This window comes from Falco punctatus (assembly GCF_963210335.1).
Source record: "Falco punctatus genome assembly, chromosome: 1".
In the NCBI taxonomy this organism is placed as follows: domain Eukaryota; kingdom Metazoa; phylum Chordata; class Aves; order Falconiformes; family Falconidae; genus Falco; species Falco punctatus.
This window is the reverse complement of record NC_137580.1, coordinates 79103903-79124928: the sequence shown is the minus strand read 5'-3', so window position 1 is coordinate 79124928 and position 21026 is coordinate 79103903. Positions and strand designations below refer to the sequence as shown.

The following is a 21026-nucleotide window of genomic DNA, read 5'->3' as shown; positions in this document are numbered from 1 at the left end:
TGTTATTGGAATAGCAGAAGGGACACTGTGTCACCAACAGAGGTTAAGAGAAAAGAGGTCTAAAGTCACATACAAACGTTTTCCCTTAGAGAGAGGTAAGATCCAAAGAGAGGTAATACAGGAAATGTTCTTTGTTGCAACAGCAGGTGAGTAGAATCAATAGGTATAAGCAAAAGTTTAGCATTTTTCCTTAGATTTAAACAATTTAAATATACTTTAGTACCAACAAATGTACATCACATGCAGTGAAGATACAAACTGTATGTCCTTGTAGGTTGTGAGTATATTAAATATTCAGCTTACTGCTCTATACTAGTAATATTTTTCCAGTGGTTCACTACACATTTTTTTTACCTTGTTTGTTAATACTTCACTACACTATACACAGACTAAATTGGGATATCAAACAGTCCCTTGTTTTAATATGTTACAGCTTTATTTTGCTTTGATAGTTATATTCAATAAAATCTCTCATATGAATTCCGTGCATTTTTCCCCACAGCAAAGTATTTCCCTACTTGAATGCTAGTAAGGATCACTAAAGCAAAACTGTCTTTTCATAGTACTTTGTATATAATTGCACTTTTTGGTCAAAATATTCACAAAACTCTGTCAAATCATTTGTAATTTTAGAAGTACCTGCTAGAGATTTGTATATAGATATAGAAGCACTCCTACATTTTTATATTTTATACATTTAAAAAAATTGATTTTGATTAAAAAATAGGTACATACATATATAAACCTGCAAGCAAAAAGAATGAGAGACAAATTTATGTGCCAAGAACTAGTAAAGGAATTAGGTAACTACCTCTTGTGACTTTCAATGTAGTCAAACTAGTGCAAGTCAAGCACCTATTTTCTTAAGGGTCTGTCTTTAATTAATATATCTGGAGGCTATTTCGGAATGTATAGTATTACACACTTTGGAAAACATTTGAAAGTGGTCTGACAGATGAAACAGCAGAAAATTCACTAATTGGTAGGAAACTACCTCCTTCAGGATCTCCTGTGATGCTCTGCATACTGACAGGACAGAGCACAGGAATGCAAATTGTTACTTCCAATAGAAATAAGAGTCGTTGTCAGATGTTTTACACTAAATGTCATTGTAAATCCAGATGGCTTTTAATTGTGCCCATAATCACACATTGTTCTCATTTGTTCTGTGCAGGCATTAGCATGAATGGGAGCCTGTATGAAGCAGCACGTTGGGCTGGCTGCATTCAAACGCAAATGGCCTTTAAGCACAGGAGCATCTCCATTACCTATGGGCATGTTTCAAAACACCAGACACAGGAGGCAGAGGTCAGGGAGCCCAGGAGAGGCTGAACTCCAGCTTATTCCTCTTTGATCTTTATAACAGAATTAAGCTCTTGTGAAAAATGGCAGCCTTTACAACAGACTTGCTTCCAGCTGAAAATAATCGCATATGTATGCAATACATTTGGAAATATCAACTGATTATTTGTACATTTTTTTATAACAGTCCTGGTCCTGACTAAAAGGGGACGAGAAAATAAAATGTAAAATGACCGGACCTTTAAAAAAGTTTTTTTTAAATTAATCTCAGTAAAGATGGAGTTCGAGTTCAAGCCCTATTTACCTTAACAAATATACTATCTTTATTAAATGTTGTTTCCAAAGATTGTAGGGTTTGACTGACTTACATTTTGATGATAGCCTTTATTTAAATGTAAATCAAGCATTCTGTGTGCACAAAACAAACAATAGGTATTTTTCCTCTGAAATGTCATAATGTTTTGGGCAGATGCAAAGTATGCCTTAAAGCAACCTGACACCTTAGAAAAATTTACAAAAACCTGCTGATTTTGTGATGTGTTTATGCTCTTCAGGTATCTCCTTGTTTGGTTTAGAAGTGCTGCTTTCTGGTCACACCCAGAACAGCTTTGGTTTCTAGCCCATCAGCTACGCTCCTGCCTGATCTACATCCCAGGAAGCCTAATGCCAATTGCAAAGACATGTTCATAGCAGGTCCAGCAGACGCTGGCAAGAACAGGGCACTTGAATTATCCTGACACTTCCACTGCAGGGTACTTATACGGAAAGTGACCTTCTTTCACTCCTTTCAAAACTGACTATAGCAAAGATCACAAGATTTAGGAACCCCAAGGTGCTCGGCCTTTCTACCTACTTCACCTGCCAGTCTAATAGGAAGGAGATTCCTGGACTGCAATTCCTCCCTCCAGATTACTTCCAAACCAGAAGAACACTCTTCTCACTATAGTCATCAGAGCTGCTAATTCAGCAGAAAAAAAGAGTGCAGGTACCTTCCACCTTCCCTCTTTTTCTTCTTTTCTTCATTTTACACTCAGGACAGAGGTTTTAAAGTACTTTGGTCTTCCATGAGATGTAATGCAATAGCCAAAAAGAAGAGCTAACAGTACTGTGAAACAGATGTTTCCTCAAAATAGGAGAAAGAAGTCAGAGAAGAGAAAAATTACAGATCTGGACAAAAGTCTTAGCAACAAAGTAAACCCTCTGTCTTCCAGGAGGAAGCAAAACAATGCCAGAACTTATTAATGGCACCGGCATATGGACCTCCTGAAGTTCCAGACCTTTTTCCGTTCAAAAGAAAGTCAGCATGCATGTCTTACACTCCTTCAGGAGTGCTAATAGCAAAGTTGTGTGGGAATTTATCCCTTCCATTGTTCAGAAGGCCAAATTAACCTAACATAGTGCCCCATTTATTTTCTAAAATGCATTGCAAAGATCTCTGCCGTGTCCCACAATCTTCAAAATCCTTTTGCCTTTGTTTCAACTAAACCACCTGTGCCCACAGAAAGATGGACAGGTGCTTTCAGAAGTGCCTCAGCTTCTGCTGATCATGGCAAATGGATCCGAAGCGCACAGCTGGTGAGACAACTCAATATTGTTCACTCAGAGAGTGTTCAGTAATGATGGCATAGCACAGTGCACTGCTGGACAAGGCTTTTATTTTGCTGTTGCTCCAATAATCATGTATAAGCAATTAAAAATCAGTGAAATACTGAAGCAGACACCAAGGTCTGCAAGGTGCTCTCCTAGCCACTGCCATTTAAAAAAACATGGCAGCTTGCATGCTAGTATTAAAAACAAAACAAAGAAACCAGAAAACTGTTCACAACTGTAGTCTTTTTTTCTAAATCTGTCATACTGTGCTGCAATACAAACACATCTTTCCTTTAAACACTTCTTAATGAGAAAGAATAATATCAGCTATGAAAACAAGAGCTTGAAAGAAGTACAGTAGCTCTTAAAGCAAATCTTCACACTGTATCTTCTTACTCTACCTTATACCTTTCCTCCTCCCTCTGAAAAAAGCCTAAATAATTAAAACTAAATAAATCAGAACACCTAATTTCTCCTTATGATAAAGGCAGAAACAACTCTAATCATAATTTCCATATTTGCACAAATGTCAATTGTACATTCACTATATTTGTGTAACAACTTCTTTGAACCTCAAATCACAGAGCTTCTTAAAATATCCAGTCATTACTCAATGGCTGAAAAGTTTACTAGCCTAAACTCACTTCTTTTTATTAAGTTCCTTAAGAACTCTCTTAATTCTTGACCTATTCTTTTCCATTTTCCCGGAAGCTTTTTAAACCCTCCTAATCCTCAAACCTAAAGCTTAGTCCTGGTGAACTTTCTATCTCCAAAAAACACAGAGCTTGACAAAAAATTAAACCCAATTACTTGGATTTGAATCCACAGAGCTTGACAGAAATAATAAAAACAATTATTTGGATATGAACCCACAGCATTTCACCCGTAAAACAAAAGATGTTGTTTTCTGATCTATGCCACTGCCTGTGGAAAATACACATACTGACAAAATAAGTAAGATTTTACAATTATTTGTGTAATTAACTTTAAACTGAATGCACTTGCAAAACAGCAATGCCACTGATGATAAAATCACCTTTAATTTACTGTAAACACAAAGAACATATGCTTTTTAAATTGTCACCCTATGAATACGTAAAAACCTTTTTCTTCAAGGCTAAGCTAGAGAAAAGTATGTCGCTCCTCACGATGATAAAATCAGCGGGATCCAGCAGCAAAACCTGAAGCCTGTGATTGTAACAGTGAAAACAGACCAAGTAGGGAAATTTAAAGCAGTAGATGAGAATAAAACATACAAATAGGAAGACAAACAACTTCCCTGTTAAAATCATGCTGTAAGAAATGGATTTGAAAGAACTAGTATGAATGTTTAAAGTGGTGGGTTTGTGGTGTGGTTTTCTTTTTTTGGGTGGTAGTTGTTTGCTGTTTTGGGGTGGTGGGGTGGTGGTGTTTTTTTCACTGCTTTACCCTAAAAATACACTTTGAATCTCTTTAGAACACAGGAATTTATCACAAAAGTCACTTCCTCTTTAAAAGTTAACGTTAGCCATAAATCCATAAGCATATGACTTAAAGCAGATATAATTTTTAAAATACAAAATGCTCTTTTACTAAAATATTTACTGAAATAGTCTTAAAATGTCTGCTCTTTTTATGATAAAAATGGCCATCCAAGCATTATTAATGATGGTAAATACCTTAAATTTAAGCTTTTAACCAAGACAAAGTTATTGAGATGATCATAAAAATGTATTTAGATAATTTTCTAGTAGAATAATTAATGGTTGGTGCATTTACTGAAAATGGTAGAAGAGAGTTTAGAGATTAAATCATTCTGGTTTATAAAATGACCAATACTTATATGAATAGTAAGAACCTGAAAATTCCATTAGGCTCTTCAGCTGTATTGTTTTACTCATAGTCCACAGAAAGTCCTATATAGATTATTGGAAATAAATTATTTACCCTAGAAGCTGAACAACACTACAACAGAGAGTATTCCAAATTGGAATTTAATATGAAGATTCTTTAGATTTGAATTTCTGACTAGCCTATTAAATAAAGCCACACTAAGTGTTAATTTGGTTTTAATATATTCTGGATCATCACCATTCTCTGTAACAATCTGTAGGAGGTGTACCTGGACTCGGTATTACAATACATCTTGCACAAATCCACTTACGGGGACGGAGGAAAAAAAAACACCCACGATCTGAGTTATCATACATGCTGCAGTTCTACAGATTTCCCAAACCTGCCATTTAAAACTAATGGCAATTATTTAAGTCTTACATTTAAGAAGAAAGATAACCCCCCAAAACTAAATCATTTTCAATATCAATTCTCACGTACCCCAACCAGCACAAGTATCTGCCTTTTGTCTCAAGATGAAACACTTCCTTCTGTCTGCTCTGATCTAATTCCAAGTCAAATGCTAACAGAATTAAATACACCAACCTTACCAGGCTGCTGGTTTTACCAAGAAATAGTTACCGTCAGACTCGATTATAATCAACACTTCATGTTTGCTTTTGTGCCACCCCATACTGGCTATACAGGCAGCTTCCCCCTTGGACTGGTCTCCAGTACCAGCCCTGCCCCAGCAGTAACCCTCGGTGTCTCCTCTCCTTGTTCATGTAAGCGATGCTCAGTGCTTCTCCTCCTCCCTTACTCCCCCCATACAGACCGACCCCTCCCCAGCTCCAAGCTGCCACCACCCTTCTGTGCCTTTCACCTATATTCCAGCAGACTCCCCTTGTTGCCAACCCCTTTTTTTGACTGACACATTCCTACTACTACTACTTTCAGCTTCGTTTATCACCCCCCACTTCTCTTATCCCCCTTGCTCCACCAAGCTTTCCTGTCCTAAATGACATTGGCCTCGGTGAGGCCAGAGCTATGCCTCATCTTGCTGAACACATGGAGCACGAAGGAATAGCAGCTCTCTTCTGTTTCTATTAACTATATTCAGGTGGATTGCCAATTGAAAAAAAAGTGATAAAGAGTTCCCAGGAAAACAGGCAGGAGAAATCCACTTTGTTGGCTGAAGTTCCTTAGACACTTACCATTACTAAGAATAAGTAGATTCAAATTCAAAGAAACAGAGCTGCGTAGGGACACCAGGATTTGGCTCTGTAGTTTTCTAAGTCTGGCAAATACTGTTGCTTTAGCACAGTACAGCCACTTTTACTTGCAGGATCAAAGGATCTGGGTCAATAGGCTCTTCGTACATCTGAGACAAATCTGCAGATACTGCCTCAAACCACCCACTGCTTGCACAGACTAAATGTTCCATCCGTTAATTGAGTCTTCTTTAAAAAAAACAAAACCAAACACAAACCAACTATGCTGGAATGAGTGACTGCTTATGCAAAAAAGCCTTAAGCTATTAAAAAAGAAGTAAGACTTTTAATGCTGAATTTTCTTACATCCATATTTTTCATACATATTTTTGCAATTAGAGAAGGTTGAATATTGGGATTCAAAAGTCCAGTGAAACCAGGTACCTGGAACACCAGCTGCTAGGTGTATATTTTTTATGCCCAGGAAACAAAAACATGATGACTGTAAAATGTAGGCAGAAAAAATTCACATATCTACAGTTTTTACAAGGGCACTTTAACAAAAAAATAATAAAAAAACCCCACCCACCCCACCCCCAGTTCATTTCCTGATTAAATCACATAATAAATACTGAAATTAACTAATTTTTTAAAGATTTTATTTATAAATCATTATAATCTACTTGAATTCAGGCATAATCAATCATATTTTTCTACTAATACTGTAGCAATTGCAACAGAGTATCACCTATAATTTTTATTAAAATGCCTGGTATTATAAAAACACTTTCCAGCATACTGCAATCATAAGAGGAATGCCTCAAAATGAAGGTATTGTGTACAAATAATGTGCGTTTGCTTTATCTTCTATATCTAGACCAAATGTTTTCTGAATTTTCAGTTTGAAGAAGTGTTTTCACTGTTCTCTTTGTTCCTATTATCAGTGAGTCATCTCAATTTTAATTATTTCTACAAGGTAAATAAGTACTTCTGTATTTCTCTGCAGGTTCTCTGTATTCCATCCTTGAGGTAAAGCAGCACTAGTAGAGTTAAACCATCAGCTTTCAATTACAAGCTTCACTCTTCCTGACTTACACTTTCACATAGGCAGTATTCAACTTTTGCAATTTTATCATAAACAACACACTGTTTGGTTACTACGCAAAGACTTCAAATGCTGGAATCACATTATCTTTGAAAAAATAGATTTTGTGATAATTTTCTAAAAGACTAGACTATAAAAAGAGACTTCAAAATGTGAAACTGATGAAGGCAAAATAAGAAGGCAAAACAAAACTATCATTTTGTTATCTTAGCTATGCATTGACTGGGGACAGGGGCAGGGTGGGGAGGGCATGGAAGAGATTAGGAAGCTTGAAATACAATTGCATGAATTCTGAACTTCTGAAACAGCCCCTGCACGAAGCAGCTGAAGCCACCAAAAGCAGCTGAAATGTGCACTGAGGTTGTTACCATCTTCCAGCACAACAGTACCTCTGTGGGTCTGAGCTGCTTCAGGTCCTCAGCCTGAAAGTCCCGAAGCCTTTGCTGCCTGCTGCACATATACTCTGTATGTATCATACACAAGTTCTCTCAGATACTTCTTGCACGCACCAAGCGTAAGGCTGCTCTTAGAAAATCTCACCCTTGAGCAGAACGGGTTTAGAATAAACTATTTCAGTTGGAAGGGACCTGCAACGATCAGCCAGTCCAACAGCCTGACCAAAAGTTAAAGCGTGTTGCTAAGGGCATTGTCCAAATGCCTCTTAAACACCGACAGGCCTGGGGCATCGACCACCTCTCTAGGAAGCCTGTTCCAGCGCTTGACTACCTCTCGGTAAAGAAATGCTTCCTGGTGTCCAGTATAAAGCTCCTCACCCAGGAGCTCAGCACCTCCCTCTCCCCTTCCCCTCCTCAGGGAGCTGCAGAGAGCAACGAGGTCGCCCCTCAGACGCCTCCTCTCCCATCTAGACAAGCCCAAAGTCCTCAGCTGCTCCCCACGGGACATTCCTTCCAGCCCTTCCACCAGCTTTGCTGCTGGTGACATATTCTGGACACACTTGAAGACCTGAACATCCTTCTTAAATGTCAAGGCCCCGAACTGGACACAGTGTTCAAGGTGGGGCCGCACCGGTGCTGAATACAGCGGGATAATCCCCTCTGCTGACCAGCTGGTTATACTGGGATGCCCCCCAGGATGCGGGTTGCCTCCTTGGCGGTCTGGCCGCGCTGCTGCCAGCCAGCACCCCCAGGCACTTGCCGCAGGGCTACTTCCAGCCACTCCGCTCCCAGTTTATGCTTGTGGGCTTTAAGCTTAGTACTGATGAGGTTGGTTGACCTTGGCTGGATGCCAGGTGTCCTCCAAAGCTGCTCTATCACTCTTCCTCTTCAACTGGACAGGGGAAAGAAAATATAAGTAAAGGCTGGTGGACTGAGAAGGGTGGGGAGAGATCTCTCACCAATTACCTTCATGGGCAAAACAGACTCAGCTTGGGGAAATTAATTTAATTTATTGTCTATCAAAACAGGGTAGGGTAATGAAAAAACAAAGACTAAACCTTGAAACTCCTTCCTCCCACCTCTCCCTTCTTCCAGGTCTTAACTTTACTCCACATTTTCCCTACCTCCCTCCTCCTGAGTAGCACAGGGGAATGGGGGTTGCAATCAGTTCATCACAGGTTGCTTCTGCCGTTCTTTCTTCCTCACGCTGCTCCCCTGCTCCAGCGTGGGGTCCCTCCCAAGGCCGACAGCCCTCCATGAACTTCTCCTGCGTGGGTCCCCCCACGGGCTGCAGCCCTTTGGGAACAGCCGGCTCCAGCGTGGGTCCCCCGTGGGGTCACAGGTCCTGCCAGCAAACCCGCCCCAGCCCGGGCTCCTCTCTCCATGGGGCCACAGGTCCTGCCAGGGGCTGCTCCAGCGTGGGCTGCCCACGGGTCACGGCCTCCTTTGGGCATCCACCTGCTCCAGCGTGGGGTCCCCACGGGCTGCGGGTGGGATCTGCTCCAGCGTTAACCCCCACGGGCTGAGGGCACAGCCGGCCTCCCCATGGGCTTCCCCTGGGGCTGCAGGGGAGCCTCTGCTCCGGCCCTGGAGCACCCCCTGCCCCTCCCCCTGTGCCGGCCTGGGGGGCTGCAGGGCTGCTCCGCTCACATATTCTCACTCCTCTTTTCTGCTGCAATTGTGTCATGCAGATATTTTTTTCCTCTTCTCAAACATGTTATCTCAGAGGTGCTACCACCATCACTGATGGGCTCAACCTTGGCCAGCGGTGGGTCTGTCTGAGCTGGCTGGTGTTGGCTCCATCGCACATGGGGGAAGCTTCTGGCAGCTTCTCACAGAAGCCATCCCTGTAGTCCCCCTGCTACCAAACAGTTGCCATGCAAACCCAGTACAACTTATCACACCTCACTAGCTTTCAAGAGGAACAAACTGAGCTTCTTTCTGGAATTATACAAAAGGCTGTCCCCAAACAGACTGGATTAGGAAGTTGGAACATTTGGATGTGAATGGGTGTGCTGTCCTTCAGTGTCCTTCCAAACAGCAAAAGGTTTGCCTTGGACATAACAGCCTGACACAAGAGTAAGGCTCAGAAAGCCCAGCAATACTTGTAAATACACAATAGTGGGTCAAAAGGGAATTTCAGCCTCTTATTATTAAGCCTTTGTACTTTTAAAAGCAGGTTTGTTTGGTACTTAGCAAAGAAGTTTACCAGGATTATTAACTCTTCTCGAATTGCATGCAGAGACTGGTAACTACCTCAGCTGCAACAGATATATTTTAAATTTATCAGAGGTAAACAACATATCAGCTTTACTTCTGAAAGATAAGACCTTTTTTAAACAGACAGCAAAGCACTATTTTAAGTGTCTTGCTTAATCTTTAAATCTTGTGGGTTTTATCAGCACAGGTACAGTGCAGCAACAAATCAGTGTCTCTTCTCATCTGTATCCCAAGACTGCATTTCCTTATAATTAATGTTTTATAAATTCTGAAGATACACTTTTAAAACAATTTGATCTTGATCCTCTTCTGGGCCTTTGTGGAACAGGTTTTCAACAATGTTTTCCTTTCTTGAAGAGCACATTTCTTTGAAATGTACTTTTTCTTAGAAGAGGTGTCTTTCTCAGTTTTCAGGACTATACATGGATGCTGTGATAGGTCTTGTCAAGCCAACTCAGCCATATTCCATTGACTTGCACTTTGTAATGTAAAATGAATGTATACTTCCTTTTGGATTACAAAATCAAGATAATACAACACAGCTGCAAAGCCATTGCCTGCAATGAGGTAACATTTCTAATCCCAGGGATAACATAACCTGCTTGGGGCATGTAACCTCCTCCCATTTCTGTGCTAGTAATACAGGGCTTCTATTAGCCTTCCTACCTGTTTCATGCAGAATTTGCAAGGACAGCTTCCTAGATTCCATGGGAACTAGTGGCAAAAGCTCATTTATAACCACAGACAATTCAGATAACTGCCTCAAACCCAAAAGGGGAGAAAGGTTGTTCATAAGATCACAGGAGGAACAAATGGAGTGAGTTAACCTGCTCAGTAAGTTAGATGTTGATATACTATTCCAAGAAGCAAAGGATAACAAACATGGCTAAAGTATTAATACAGAAAGGAATGGCATGTTCACAAAGGACAGGTAGGGAATGCAATTCAACAACAACAGATGAAAAATCCTGTACTTTAAAGGAATGATCAAGTGCACAGATATGGTATGAGACCATCTAAATTGGCAGCAGTTCAGAAAAGCAATGCAGAAAGAGATCTAGATGTTAGCGTGTATCTCATGATAAATATATTTCAACAGATGGGGGGAAGGGGAAGAATTTATTTTTTTTACAAAAGGGGGGTGGAAATGGGGGGGTGGGGAAGAGTAACACAAAAGGAATCCCTGAAAAGAGTACTGTCTCCGAGATACATGAAGCCATTATTTTGATTTCTACAGCACAGCATTCAGATGCAGTGCAGTACCCAGTCTGGCATTTCAAAGACGACGGGTACCAATTAGAAAGGTTTCAAAGCAAAATGACAAACAGGATCTGAGAGCAGAAAATTCAAAGGAAAAGGGATTATTTAGTTTAGCAGGGAGGAAATCAAGGACAAATATGGCAGCCATCTTAAAATACAGAAGGACAGAACTTCCTCATATCCATTAGAAACAGATAAAGGTGTAATGCATTAGGCAACATAATGGATGATTTAGGTTAGACAAAACCAAGAAAACAAGACTATTTAAGCTTTGAAATAGAACACTTGGGGAAACTGTGAAATCACTATCCACAGGAACTGCACAAGTACATCTGATCCTGCCTCCAGGCAGCAAGGATGGGCTGGGTGACTGACTGCTCTAAGACCTTTCTTGCCCTGTTCTATGATTTCTATGATTCCACCCTGCCTCTAGCTCCCTCAAGGATGGGAATGAAATGTGACATATCTCTGTCCTTATACGTAATGGCAGGCAAAAATGACAAGTAATATGTGTATAAGGGCAAGAGATAGAAAGGTACACAAAGAAATACTATAACTGATACAACCAATCTGCAAACATTGCAATATACATCCACTTTTTTCCACCTATCAATGCCTCTACCATTTATAAATTATCTGATAGTTTTACATGTCTCAGTCTCTGGACTGAATATCAGTACAATCCTGTATACTCCTTGGTCAGACTATATATATAAAGGAAGACAGATCAGCCTTTTTCATTGAATTTAACCCCAAAAACATAAGATATTCCAAGTACTGTCCTTCAACCCTTTGAATTTCTAGCAGAATTGAAGGGACCTATCAAGGAAGAAATAAAGGGAATACCTGTGACAAAGTTAGAGGTTTTGATGCTATACTAAAACATTGCAACCACTTCATCTTATCTAACACACATGCAATTTCCCCCCTACTGTAACTAATACCAGAAGTACCAGAACCCTTAGCACTGTGTCCCACTGATTTATTTTTCTATCAATGAGAAAAACTGCATCTTAGTTTCAGTTAGACTTTTTTACTTTAGTCATTCATTTAACTGTGATTATTTCCAGACTCTGATTCTGCAACATTGGTAGGTAGGCAGGTAGATTTGGACACTCAAGAATCAGAGAGACAGAAGAATTGTATTAATCACCTACAGCGACACCCTTTCCCTTTTGCCTAAATGAAAGCAATACATATATTACATGTATCTAAAGGCATGACAGGCACTAGTTTATATTGTCAAAGTTCAAAGGAGAAATTCACTTATTCTGTCACAAAGATTTTAAAGTACAAAAATAACCACAGACAAATCTTAGCTTTGACTGATTCACCCCCAAATTTGACCTCAGAAAAAAGGAACCTACAAACTTTATTTTTTACTTTAAATGAAGGTTGCGTGCTTTAAAGGATTTTTGTTCCAAGAATTTCAAAAATGGTTCTTCTGTTCCTTCCTGAAACTTCTTATGCATCTCATTATAAATCAAGAATACGCTTCATGTTCAAACTGTAGTACCAAAAATGTTATGCCTAAAACATTTGCCATTTATCTGTCTTCTATCTGTCGTTTTAGAGTTATTTAAGTATACCCATTCTTAATAAAATTTCTGACTGTATTACTTGAAAGAAGAATTATTTAGCATTAAAATAGCATTATTTTTTTTAAAGTCTTGCAAGCACTAACTGACCCTCATAATGGTTACAGAAGGTAAGAAGGTACTGTTATCCTGGTTTTATCCAGAGGGAAAGCTGAGGTAAGGACGTTTAACTGCTTGCCCTGGGTCACATCTTATGTCACTCAGGCCTGAAACCAGACCATGATTCTGTATCACAGGCATAACATTTCATTTTAAAAATATTTGTAGGATTTAGGCATCTGTCTCAAAGCAACTGTCTTACTACTTCTTTGGGAGATTATATCAGGAAGCACGAGATCTGTGCTCCCTGGAAGCCTACATACGACTGCATATTTGCCTTTAAAACATTTCAAACATAGAGAATGATAAAAACCAAAAAAAGTCAGTAGATACTTAATATATCATCACATCCAAAACAATTACCTAACAAGCTGTCAGGTGCAGAGTTACAGTGACACAAGAAAACCCGAAGTTGTCTTAAACATTTTTGACAGTGCAGTATCTTTGCTAAAATAGTCTTATGATAGAGAACGTTAAAAGTACCCCAGAGAAATATAAAACTGTGTTGGCACTGCTAGTTTTGAAGGGTTTTCTCTGTCTCTTGTCCTTCTATACCAGTTCCCTCCTATCCTGTACACCTGTCATGGTTAAAACAAATGTAAGACATACCTTAATCGTACTAGTGTGTGCACCAGGATACTCTTTTTCCTCCAGCGTTGACCAACGTTGTATGAATTTTGACACTAGAGGATCATCATAGTCAACTATCTGAAATCCTGAGACGTTAGCTCCTCCAAACTGAATTTTGGACAAATCTCCATCGGTAAATCCCTGGGCACAGAAAACGTTACGTCTGTTACTCCAACAGTTTTGGCAGATCTCTCAATAGTATATACAAATAAAGAGTGACCATATGACTTCTACTGCAGAAGTGTAAGCCAACAATTTCCTCAAACAGGATCCAAGTTTAAATCCTGGTCTGCCAGGATTAAGCCATCAGCTCTGCCAGCCAGCAATGCCTCTTGTTGCTCTCTAGACATATACCTTTACAGAGCAAGAGCTGAGTGGATCTGTCCTTGCCATGCTTAGTTTCCTAAACAATCCTGTTAATTTCAATGGGACTGCTTCAGTGAGAAAGGGAACACTGACATGAGTCAGTCAGGCAAGCAAGTTTTAGCCAGAAATAGTTACAGCCACCATTGGGTCCTCTTAGGAACACTAAAGCATGTGGAAGGACGTCCCATCCCCTGCCTCCTCCCTCCAGTATGAAGAACTATTTCTCATTCTTGCAAATAGTACATACGTTTTGTCCTCCATGTTCTGTTTTAACTTGTCCCAAATAATCATACAAATTAATTTACATGAAATACTGATTTCAGACACTTCAGTTTAAATAAATGCTCTGAGTGGACATAAAAAGAAGCAGCAACTTCAGACCACATGATCAGAAGTTGCTACAATTGCTATACGAGGTGCTCTTTAATTATTGCATATTAATGACACTCATCAATGATGTGTTGCTGCATGCTAATACATGCTAATACAGACACTTCTACAGGGATCACAAAACTTTCTTCAGGTTTTTTTTGTGAGCTTCAGTTTATTATTGTGAGCTTGATGTTTGAACAGGAACATTCATTTTATAATATGACCTCTTCTCCATCTGTCAGCGTGTTTTATTCTTAAAATAGATCAGTTTCTTGACTGACTGATCAGACTGGAGGAGCACACTATTACAGTCAAGAAAAGAAGAAAGAATGTAGAACCAGTGAAGAAGATGGCATATGAACAAGTACTAGATAAGTTTCCTCTCTGACAGAGAAAAACAGTTTTAAAATCATTACCATATATATTTTATACTATATTATACAAAAGATCTACAAAATTTGCATTTAAACTGTATAAGTCTGTAGGAAGCAAGTATGATGTTAAACAGCTTAACAATACAAGATTCAGTAAATTTTAGATCTTATGGGCTTACTGTCACAAACTTAAAGCAATGGCTAAAATAACAACCAGTTAACATAACGAAATACACTAGGCAATTTTTCTAAACTGTTAATTTCCCTTAAGACTCAAAATGCTATTTATACAACATTTGCAATGCAAAATACAATCAACTAACAGTTAGGGGATTTTTCAAATTTTATAAGAATTTTATGGGTGCTTTGTGAATATCAGTACCTTAACTTCTTTATCCTAAAAATTAGTTAATAAATAAAAAAAATGAAACCCCACTGTTCCGGTTTTAAAGAGGCCTTTAGAGTATAATGCTTCTTTGCCCCTGTCTAGTGATATATGTGATTCCTCAGAATCCTGCCCGCCTGGAGGGGGAAAGTGTTCTTAGCAAAGGTTGGGAGGAGATGGGTTATTTTTGAAGCGCGGTAGACATACTATGGTTATTCTGTTTCCTCAGGCCCCTCAAAGAGGTATGGAAGACAGAGTGTAAATTATAGCACTCTTGGCCCTGCTGGAATTTATATCAAACACTATCACAGTCCAAGAATAAATGATGAAAAAAAAATATTTAGAGGCACTCACACCATGCAATCCCCACAACTCTTTTCTGGAACAGAAAAACTAAAATTCAAGCCTGCAGAACTTGCTTTGTCTGTTACAAAAAACCATTGGATTAGATTCCTCAGCTTCAGTAAATAACTGTTGTTGACTGTAATGTCAGTAAAATAGCCCTTCACGTTTAGACACATTTTTTTTTTTTTTAAAAAAGTTACCTTGACAGAATTCAGTGAATTTCCTGAACTTCCCCCCTCAAGAACACTATTAGCTATACTGTCAGATCACTTATGTCAAGAAAAGATTGATTCAAACTGATTACCAAGCACATCTGAGGAATGAAGATGTGTAAAGCTGAGACTCACTAGTCTAGCAGAATGAAAGCCGAGAACTTCTATTTTTAAGTACTTTCCAAGTAAGAGAAGAAATATCAATTTGCTGAATGAATCTATCAACCTTTAACGCAGAAAGTTATTTTTCTGATTTCCATACCCTACTTCTACAGTATGTAGCAAAAGGGTTGAAGCTCTACGGAAGGTGCTGAGCAACCTTTGCTCCCATTGATGGGAATATTACAGGAAGCATTTAAGCCCTGAGAAGACTCAGTCAATAAAACAAGTACCATCTGAACACATGCATTTTTTAGCTTTTCTCTTTTTTCTAAAATGCATTTAAAACAAAACACTAGTTGATGTGTTTCCGTAAACAGTAAAATGAATAATACAGGTATTTTAAATATTAAAAATGCTTACCAGATTTGCAATGATATAATGGTATCCTTTAACATGTTTACCAATTGTGATAACCTATAAAAAAGAAGAAATACAGCCGTAATAGAGAATGTTCACCTGGATTGTGGACAGAGACTTAAAAACTACAAAACACAGTATGATGTAAAAGCCAGTTATGAGCTTTATGGCATACAATACTGAGTTTGTTCAGCGCTTTACTTTTTATTTTACCTAATACGCCATTGAACATACTCTCTGCTGGTGGCAGTATGTCACGTTGAAGTCCAAGTTCCAAGATCTGTAAACCGAGGAGCTGAATGCTAATTACTACGCTGTGTATTAAAGGCACAACCTGGACAGGAGGGAACGGGCCTCACACAGTAGGAATGCTGCCTCGGAGATTCCTGCTTGGGTTCTGATCCCTTTGTAGCATAATTGTAATGTTCCTTGAACTAGAAAAAGTTTAAAAGCCCACTGACATTAATGAAAGCATCTACATTATGAGGAAGTCTTTTAAAGTTCAAATTGTTGTTTATTGCCCTGAGGCCTCCTCATAATCTCCCTCAAAGCCAGCTGGTGGTTTCTCAGCAGTCTCTACTGGCAGGCATGTAGCAGGCATTCTTCTCCCAAATAAGCCTAATTAAGACTATGTTTGCATGGGGAAGTTTGCATTTTGAAGCAAAACATTTGCAGAGAAAGGATGTGGGAGATAAGAGGACTCTAGAGGTTTCTTCCACCTTTTGAACAATGAGAACAATTTAGATCAAGAGAGGATGAGTCATTCATTTTCTCACTTAACATATAACTAAAATATTCAGGGTAGGTATCTTGTAGCTTACATCAGGCTAGTAGTGAACTTCATTGCACATACTTGCTTTAATGAAGTTACGGAAATATAACTGAAGGCAGTGTTTAAGACTAAGTTTTACATTACTAGAGTTAGAGGCTGAGAGGGATCACATTACATAGGCCACAGAAGTTATTCAATTATTCCTTTTCTGAGCTCCATATTTACATGATATATGAACCTAATTATTCTAAAACAGGAACCTGGTTCAGACTACTTAAAACTCATTAGTTATTAAAATGTTTAAGAGCTACATACAGATGTACTGATGCAGCTGCTGCTTCTAAAAGCATTGCAGGTAGACCAAAGAGATGAGCTCTTCTGCGTAAAATGCTTCTTTGTCATTGGTATCTGAGAAAATGACCAGTACCTGCAAGTCCTTGGCTCAATGGTTAGTAAGGCTGCTCTAACTGCCACTGGGTACTGTTTCATCAATACAGCTTTCTAAAATATTACCCTGTGCCACTCATCCACAGGAACACTAAGGATGCTGCCAGTTAAAACTCCAAGAAAATTTGGTGGTGGCTCCAAAAGCCATGATGAAGGAGCTGTGGATACAAAAGGTGTCCCTGGTTTAGACTAGCATCTCAAGCAGGGATAGACAAGAAGTGGCAGTAATGGCACAGCTGCCCAAAGGATGTTACCGGGGCAAGTGAGATTCTGCAAAAGAAGCTGGCCGAGGAGAGAGAGCACCTATATAATGAAGAGCATGGCAACACTGACCTGCCAAATCAGAGAAGAGTCTAGTCTGAGGAGAGCTGGGGAACTGAAATATTTTTCAACTTCAACTTACATAAATCATTGAAATCTGGAAGAGAAACTATAAGGTGAGACAACAAATAAGAATGATGAAGCAGCTTTGCAAACGTGTCTATACAAAGATGCAAGGACTACAGAGCGTAACTGGGTGAACCTGAGGTTTCCACCACAACTTAAAAGCATCAGTGGGATAAAACACAGCACTACGACAGGTTTAAGAATAGAAAGCATGGAAGAAAGTGAAGAAGTTGCTCCTCTCTGGGTATATCAAGAATGCAAATAATACTTCAGTATTCAAGAAAAAACTGGTCAATAGAAAGCCTATTGTATGCCCTTCAGTAAAAATACACAGAAAAAGAAAAGGGATACTGACAGAAAAGGTCTACTTCAGGCATCCTCATGAAAAGAAGGAAATTGCTGAGGGTTTTTTTGGGGCAGGAATTATAAAGATTTTAAAGAATAAATCTGGTGGCAAAGCAAGACTTGAAGTACATATTGTGCTTTTAGATAAGAAATTCAGAAGAACACAAAGGATACTCACAGGCCAAGAAATTAATTATTCAGCACAGATCTTCATTTTAAGAGATGGAGGAAATTAATAGAGAAACTGTTATTTTAAATTTTATTGTAGGCTACTTGAAAAATTGAAAGTGGGTTTACCTTTTTATGTAAGGAAGGGAAGTTACAGAAACATAGTGTAAGGATAACAGACTTAAAACCAGACCAAACTCCAGAAAATGCTAGGGTGTCTTGCAAAGAGAATTTCAAGGGTAAACCCATGAGACAGCTGACAGCAGTTTAAGAGACCATATTCTGGGGCATAGCAGTAAACAATTTTGAGGAGAACAACTAATTGGAATGATATTAACTGACTTACGTGGCTGATCCAGTTATCTAGAACCCTTCAATAACCTTACAAATCAAACCAGCAGAAATGAAAGTTTATCCATCTGTATGCTTAATCAGTAGCACAAGTCTGTGGGGATAAACTGAGAAAATCTAAGACTCAAAACAAGGCAGAATCTATCAAAGTGCAATTAGGGCAAGAAAAATAACCCAGAGCTGCAATCAAAATAAGAAACAGCCAAATAAAAAAATAGGTCTGCTGCTAAATAAACAAAGACCACAAAAATTAGTGGTAACAAGGGTAAAGTGGATTCTCATCTTTAAAAAATGGTAAAAGGAGAAACGGAAGAAATTTATAGTCAGCCAAACTTTCATATCAAGGAAGAGATTATAATGAATATTACATACTTAATTTTAAAAGAATCTATAGGATAATAAGTTGATAAACAGTCAGTATAGTCTTGTCACAATCAAAATATGTCAAAGTGATTTCTTTCCTTTCCTTGGCATAGTAGTTAGCCTAACAGATAATGAGGAAACTACAGGTGTGACATATCTTAAGTCTACTAAGGCTTGTGTCCTGTATGACAGCATTACAGGCTCTTAAGGGAACATGGTCAAGACAAAAATTCACAGTCAAGTAAATGAACAACGATCTGAAAAGCCACACAGAACCAGCTGAAGACGACCTGCAAGCACTGTTTCTCTCAAGCATTGCTCTACTCAGTACGTTTCTTGACAAGAGTAACAAGTCAGAAAAAATGATATTAAAAAACTGCAGTTGATAGGGAGGCTGCAAATGCTCTAGAGAACAGGATCAAATTCAAATTGATCTTGAATATTAGAAAAACAGTTTGTAGATATGAATTCCAAATAAAACCGGCAAATACAATGCACTCCGTTTAAGACACTGCTCATTGTCTGAGCCTTTCCGAAATGTAACGACCTTCGTAACAAAGATCAAAACAACAAGCCTTTCAAAAAAGCTTCAAATCAATAAATCTACAATCTGATGATATATCCCTACAGAAGCTGCACAGGCTCACATGTCAAGCTCAAGCCAGCAGCGAGCTATCCTTATAATTTACATTGATACTCTGCATGCACAAAAAGAAGGGAGATACAGAGACAGCAAGACCTTAGATACTAGGACTGAAGAGGTGGATTTGAAGGTAATGCAGTAATTTGAATCAGAGTACTGTGATGCTATTATGAAAAAATAAAATAAGTAAAATTTAGTATATCTCTGGGTGGAGAGGAGACATTTTTCTGTTCTGTTTAAAGCTCAGGAGGTCTTAGTTATGGAAAACAGCATAAAATATTGGTTAACACAGTTTAAGAGGGAGACCCCCAAGGACAGCACAAATGACAAAAAAGTTAGAAACATGAATTATGAAAGGAGTTAAATGGAGAAGAGAAGCTGTTGATACAGCCTTCCCAAGTTGTAAAAGGTTCTTGGAAAGAACTTTAAAAGTAGAAAACACTTTCCAGGTATCAGGAGAACTAATCCCTAGACATAATATAACTGTTTATAATGCAGCATATATAATAGCGTATCAGCTATATAAAATATAGTATACTACTTAAGTTGTAGAATAGCCTTAATGAGATTTAAAAAAAATAATCAGGATTTAAACCCATATGGGATCATCCAGCTAAAATTATCTTGCCTTTGAGCAAAGGGAGGGATTACAGGGTTTGTATATTCACTTTCTGCCCGATATAAACGTGGTCCTCAATACAAACCTGTCACTTCCAAATGATGCACAATAATCAAAAAAAGGATCAAGAGAAATGAACTCATTTTTTACTTATAGAATATAGCTAGCTGCTGTCACTGAAGAACAGAGAATAGCAAACCTGATCAACAATGTCGTTGACTTTATCGCGCTCACAGTCCAAAATCACTCGCCTTTCCTTTTTTACCTCTAGATCTTGAAACAATGAACGATAAGTTTCATCTTTTCTGTCATTGTTAATATTTCCTACATTGATAGCAGTCACTTGCCATTTCTTTTCAGCAGCAGAATCCAGCACAGCTTGCAATGTTGATAAGCCTAGTGAAGCACACAAAAAAACAGAAGATACAAGTGATAAAACTTCAGGAATAACAAGCTTCTAGAATATGATTTATGAGATTACTTATTTAAGACTTCCTTGTAGACTGTTTGACCTGTCACACATTGTTAGGACTCAGAAATGAAGATATGTGTGGGCCCAATCAGTTCTTACTGCATAAAATTTCTATTTACTTCGCTATAAGGAATCAGGGCAGAGCCTTGTAAAGACAGTATTTTGGGTTTACTTCAGCCTTCTTCAGTTTCACTGATACACTGATGGCATTCCACATGCTGGGAGAGAGGTCTTCTAGGAGAAAAGTGATCCAATTACAGCAAGAGGATCAGCTGCTTATCATGAAATGCCATTGAACTGCTTTTGTTCTCAGTGCCTGCGCAGGACTGTATTTAAACCAGACCTCGCTGAAGTCTATGGCAGAATTCCCATGTTCGGCAGTAGTGCTAATGGAGTTATTATTTCTGTTGCCTACAGTCATATCCCTGATTCTGAAAGATATCCCAAGATATATTTTTCATATAGATAGCAGGCTCAATGCTAATGCCTACAAGCAGTCTACAGAAGTTTGCTTCCATTGCATCCTTTTGGCATGTTCCTGCCAGGAAGCTGTGATGTCTGTGCAGCTGCAACTGCCTACAATATATTGTAACATCAGTGAAGATTTTACTTGACTGGTTTTCCTTTTCAAGGATTATGTAATGGAGTATAGAAACATGTTAGT

General features: G+C 38.7%; 1 protein-coding gene across 5 annotated transcripts in view; it reads right to left on the bottom strand.

Moving 5' to 3' along the window:
- GRIA2 (glutamate ionotropic receptor AMPA type subunit 2) overlaps nt 1-21026 on the bottom strand; it is a 97450-nt gene that overhangs the window by 27355 nt on the left and 49069 nt on the right. For all 5 annotated transcript variants that reach the window (XR_013927749.1, XM_080385191.1, XM_080385190.1 and 2 more), the window contains exons 4-6: nt 20090-20286; nt 15799-15852; nt 13202-13363 (exon numbers count right to left, since the gene is read on the bottom strand). Coding sequence is in view for 4 of the 5 variants with exons in the window: in XM_080385191.1 (XP_080241317.1) it covers nt 13202-13363; nt 15799-15852; nt 20090-20286 (413 nt within the window). In the remaining variant the exon portion in view is untranslated. The remainder of the gene's footprint in view (nt 1-13201; nt 13364-15798; nt 15853-20089; nt 20287-21026) is intronic.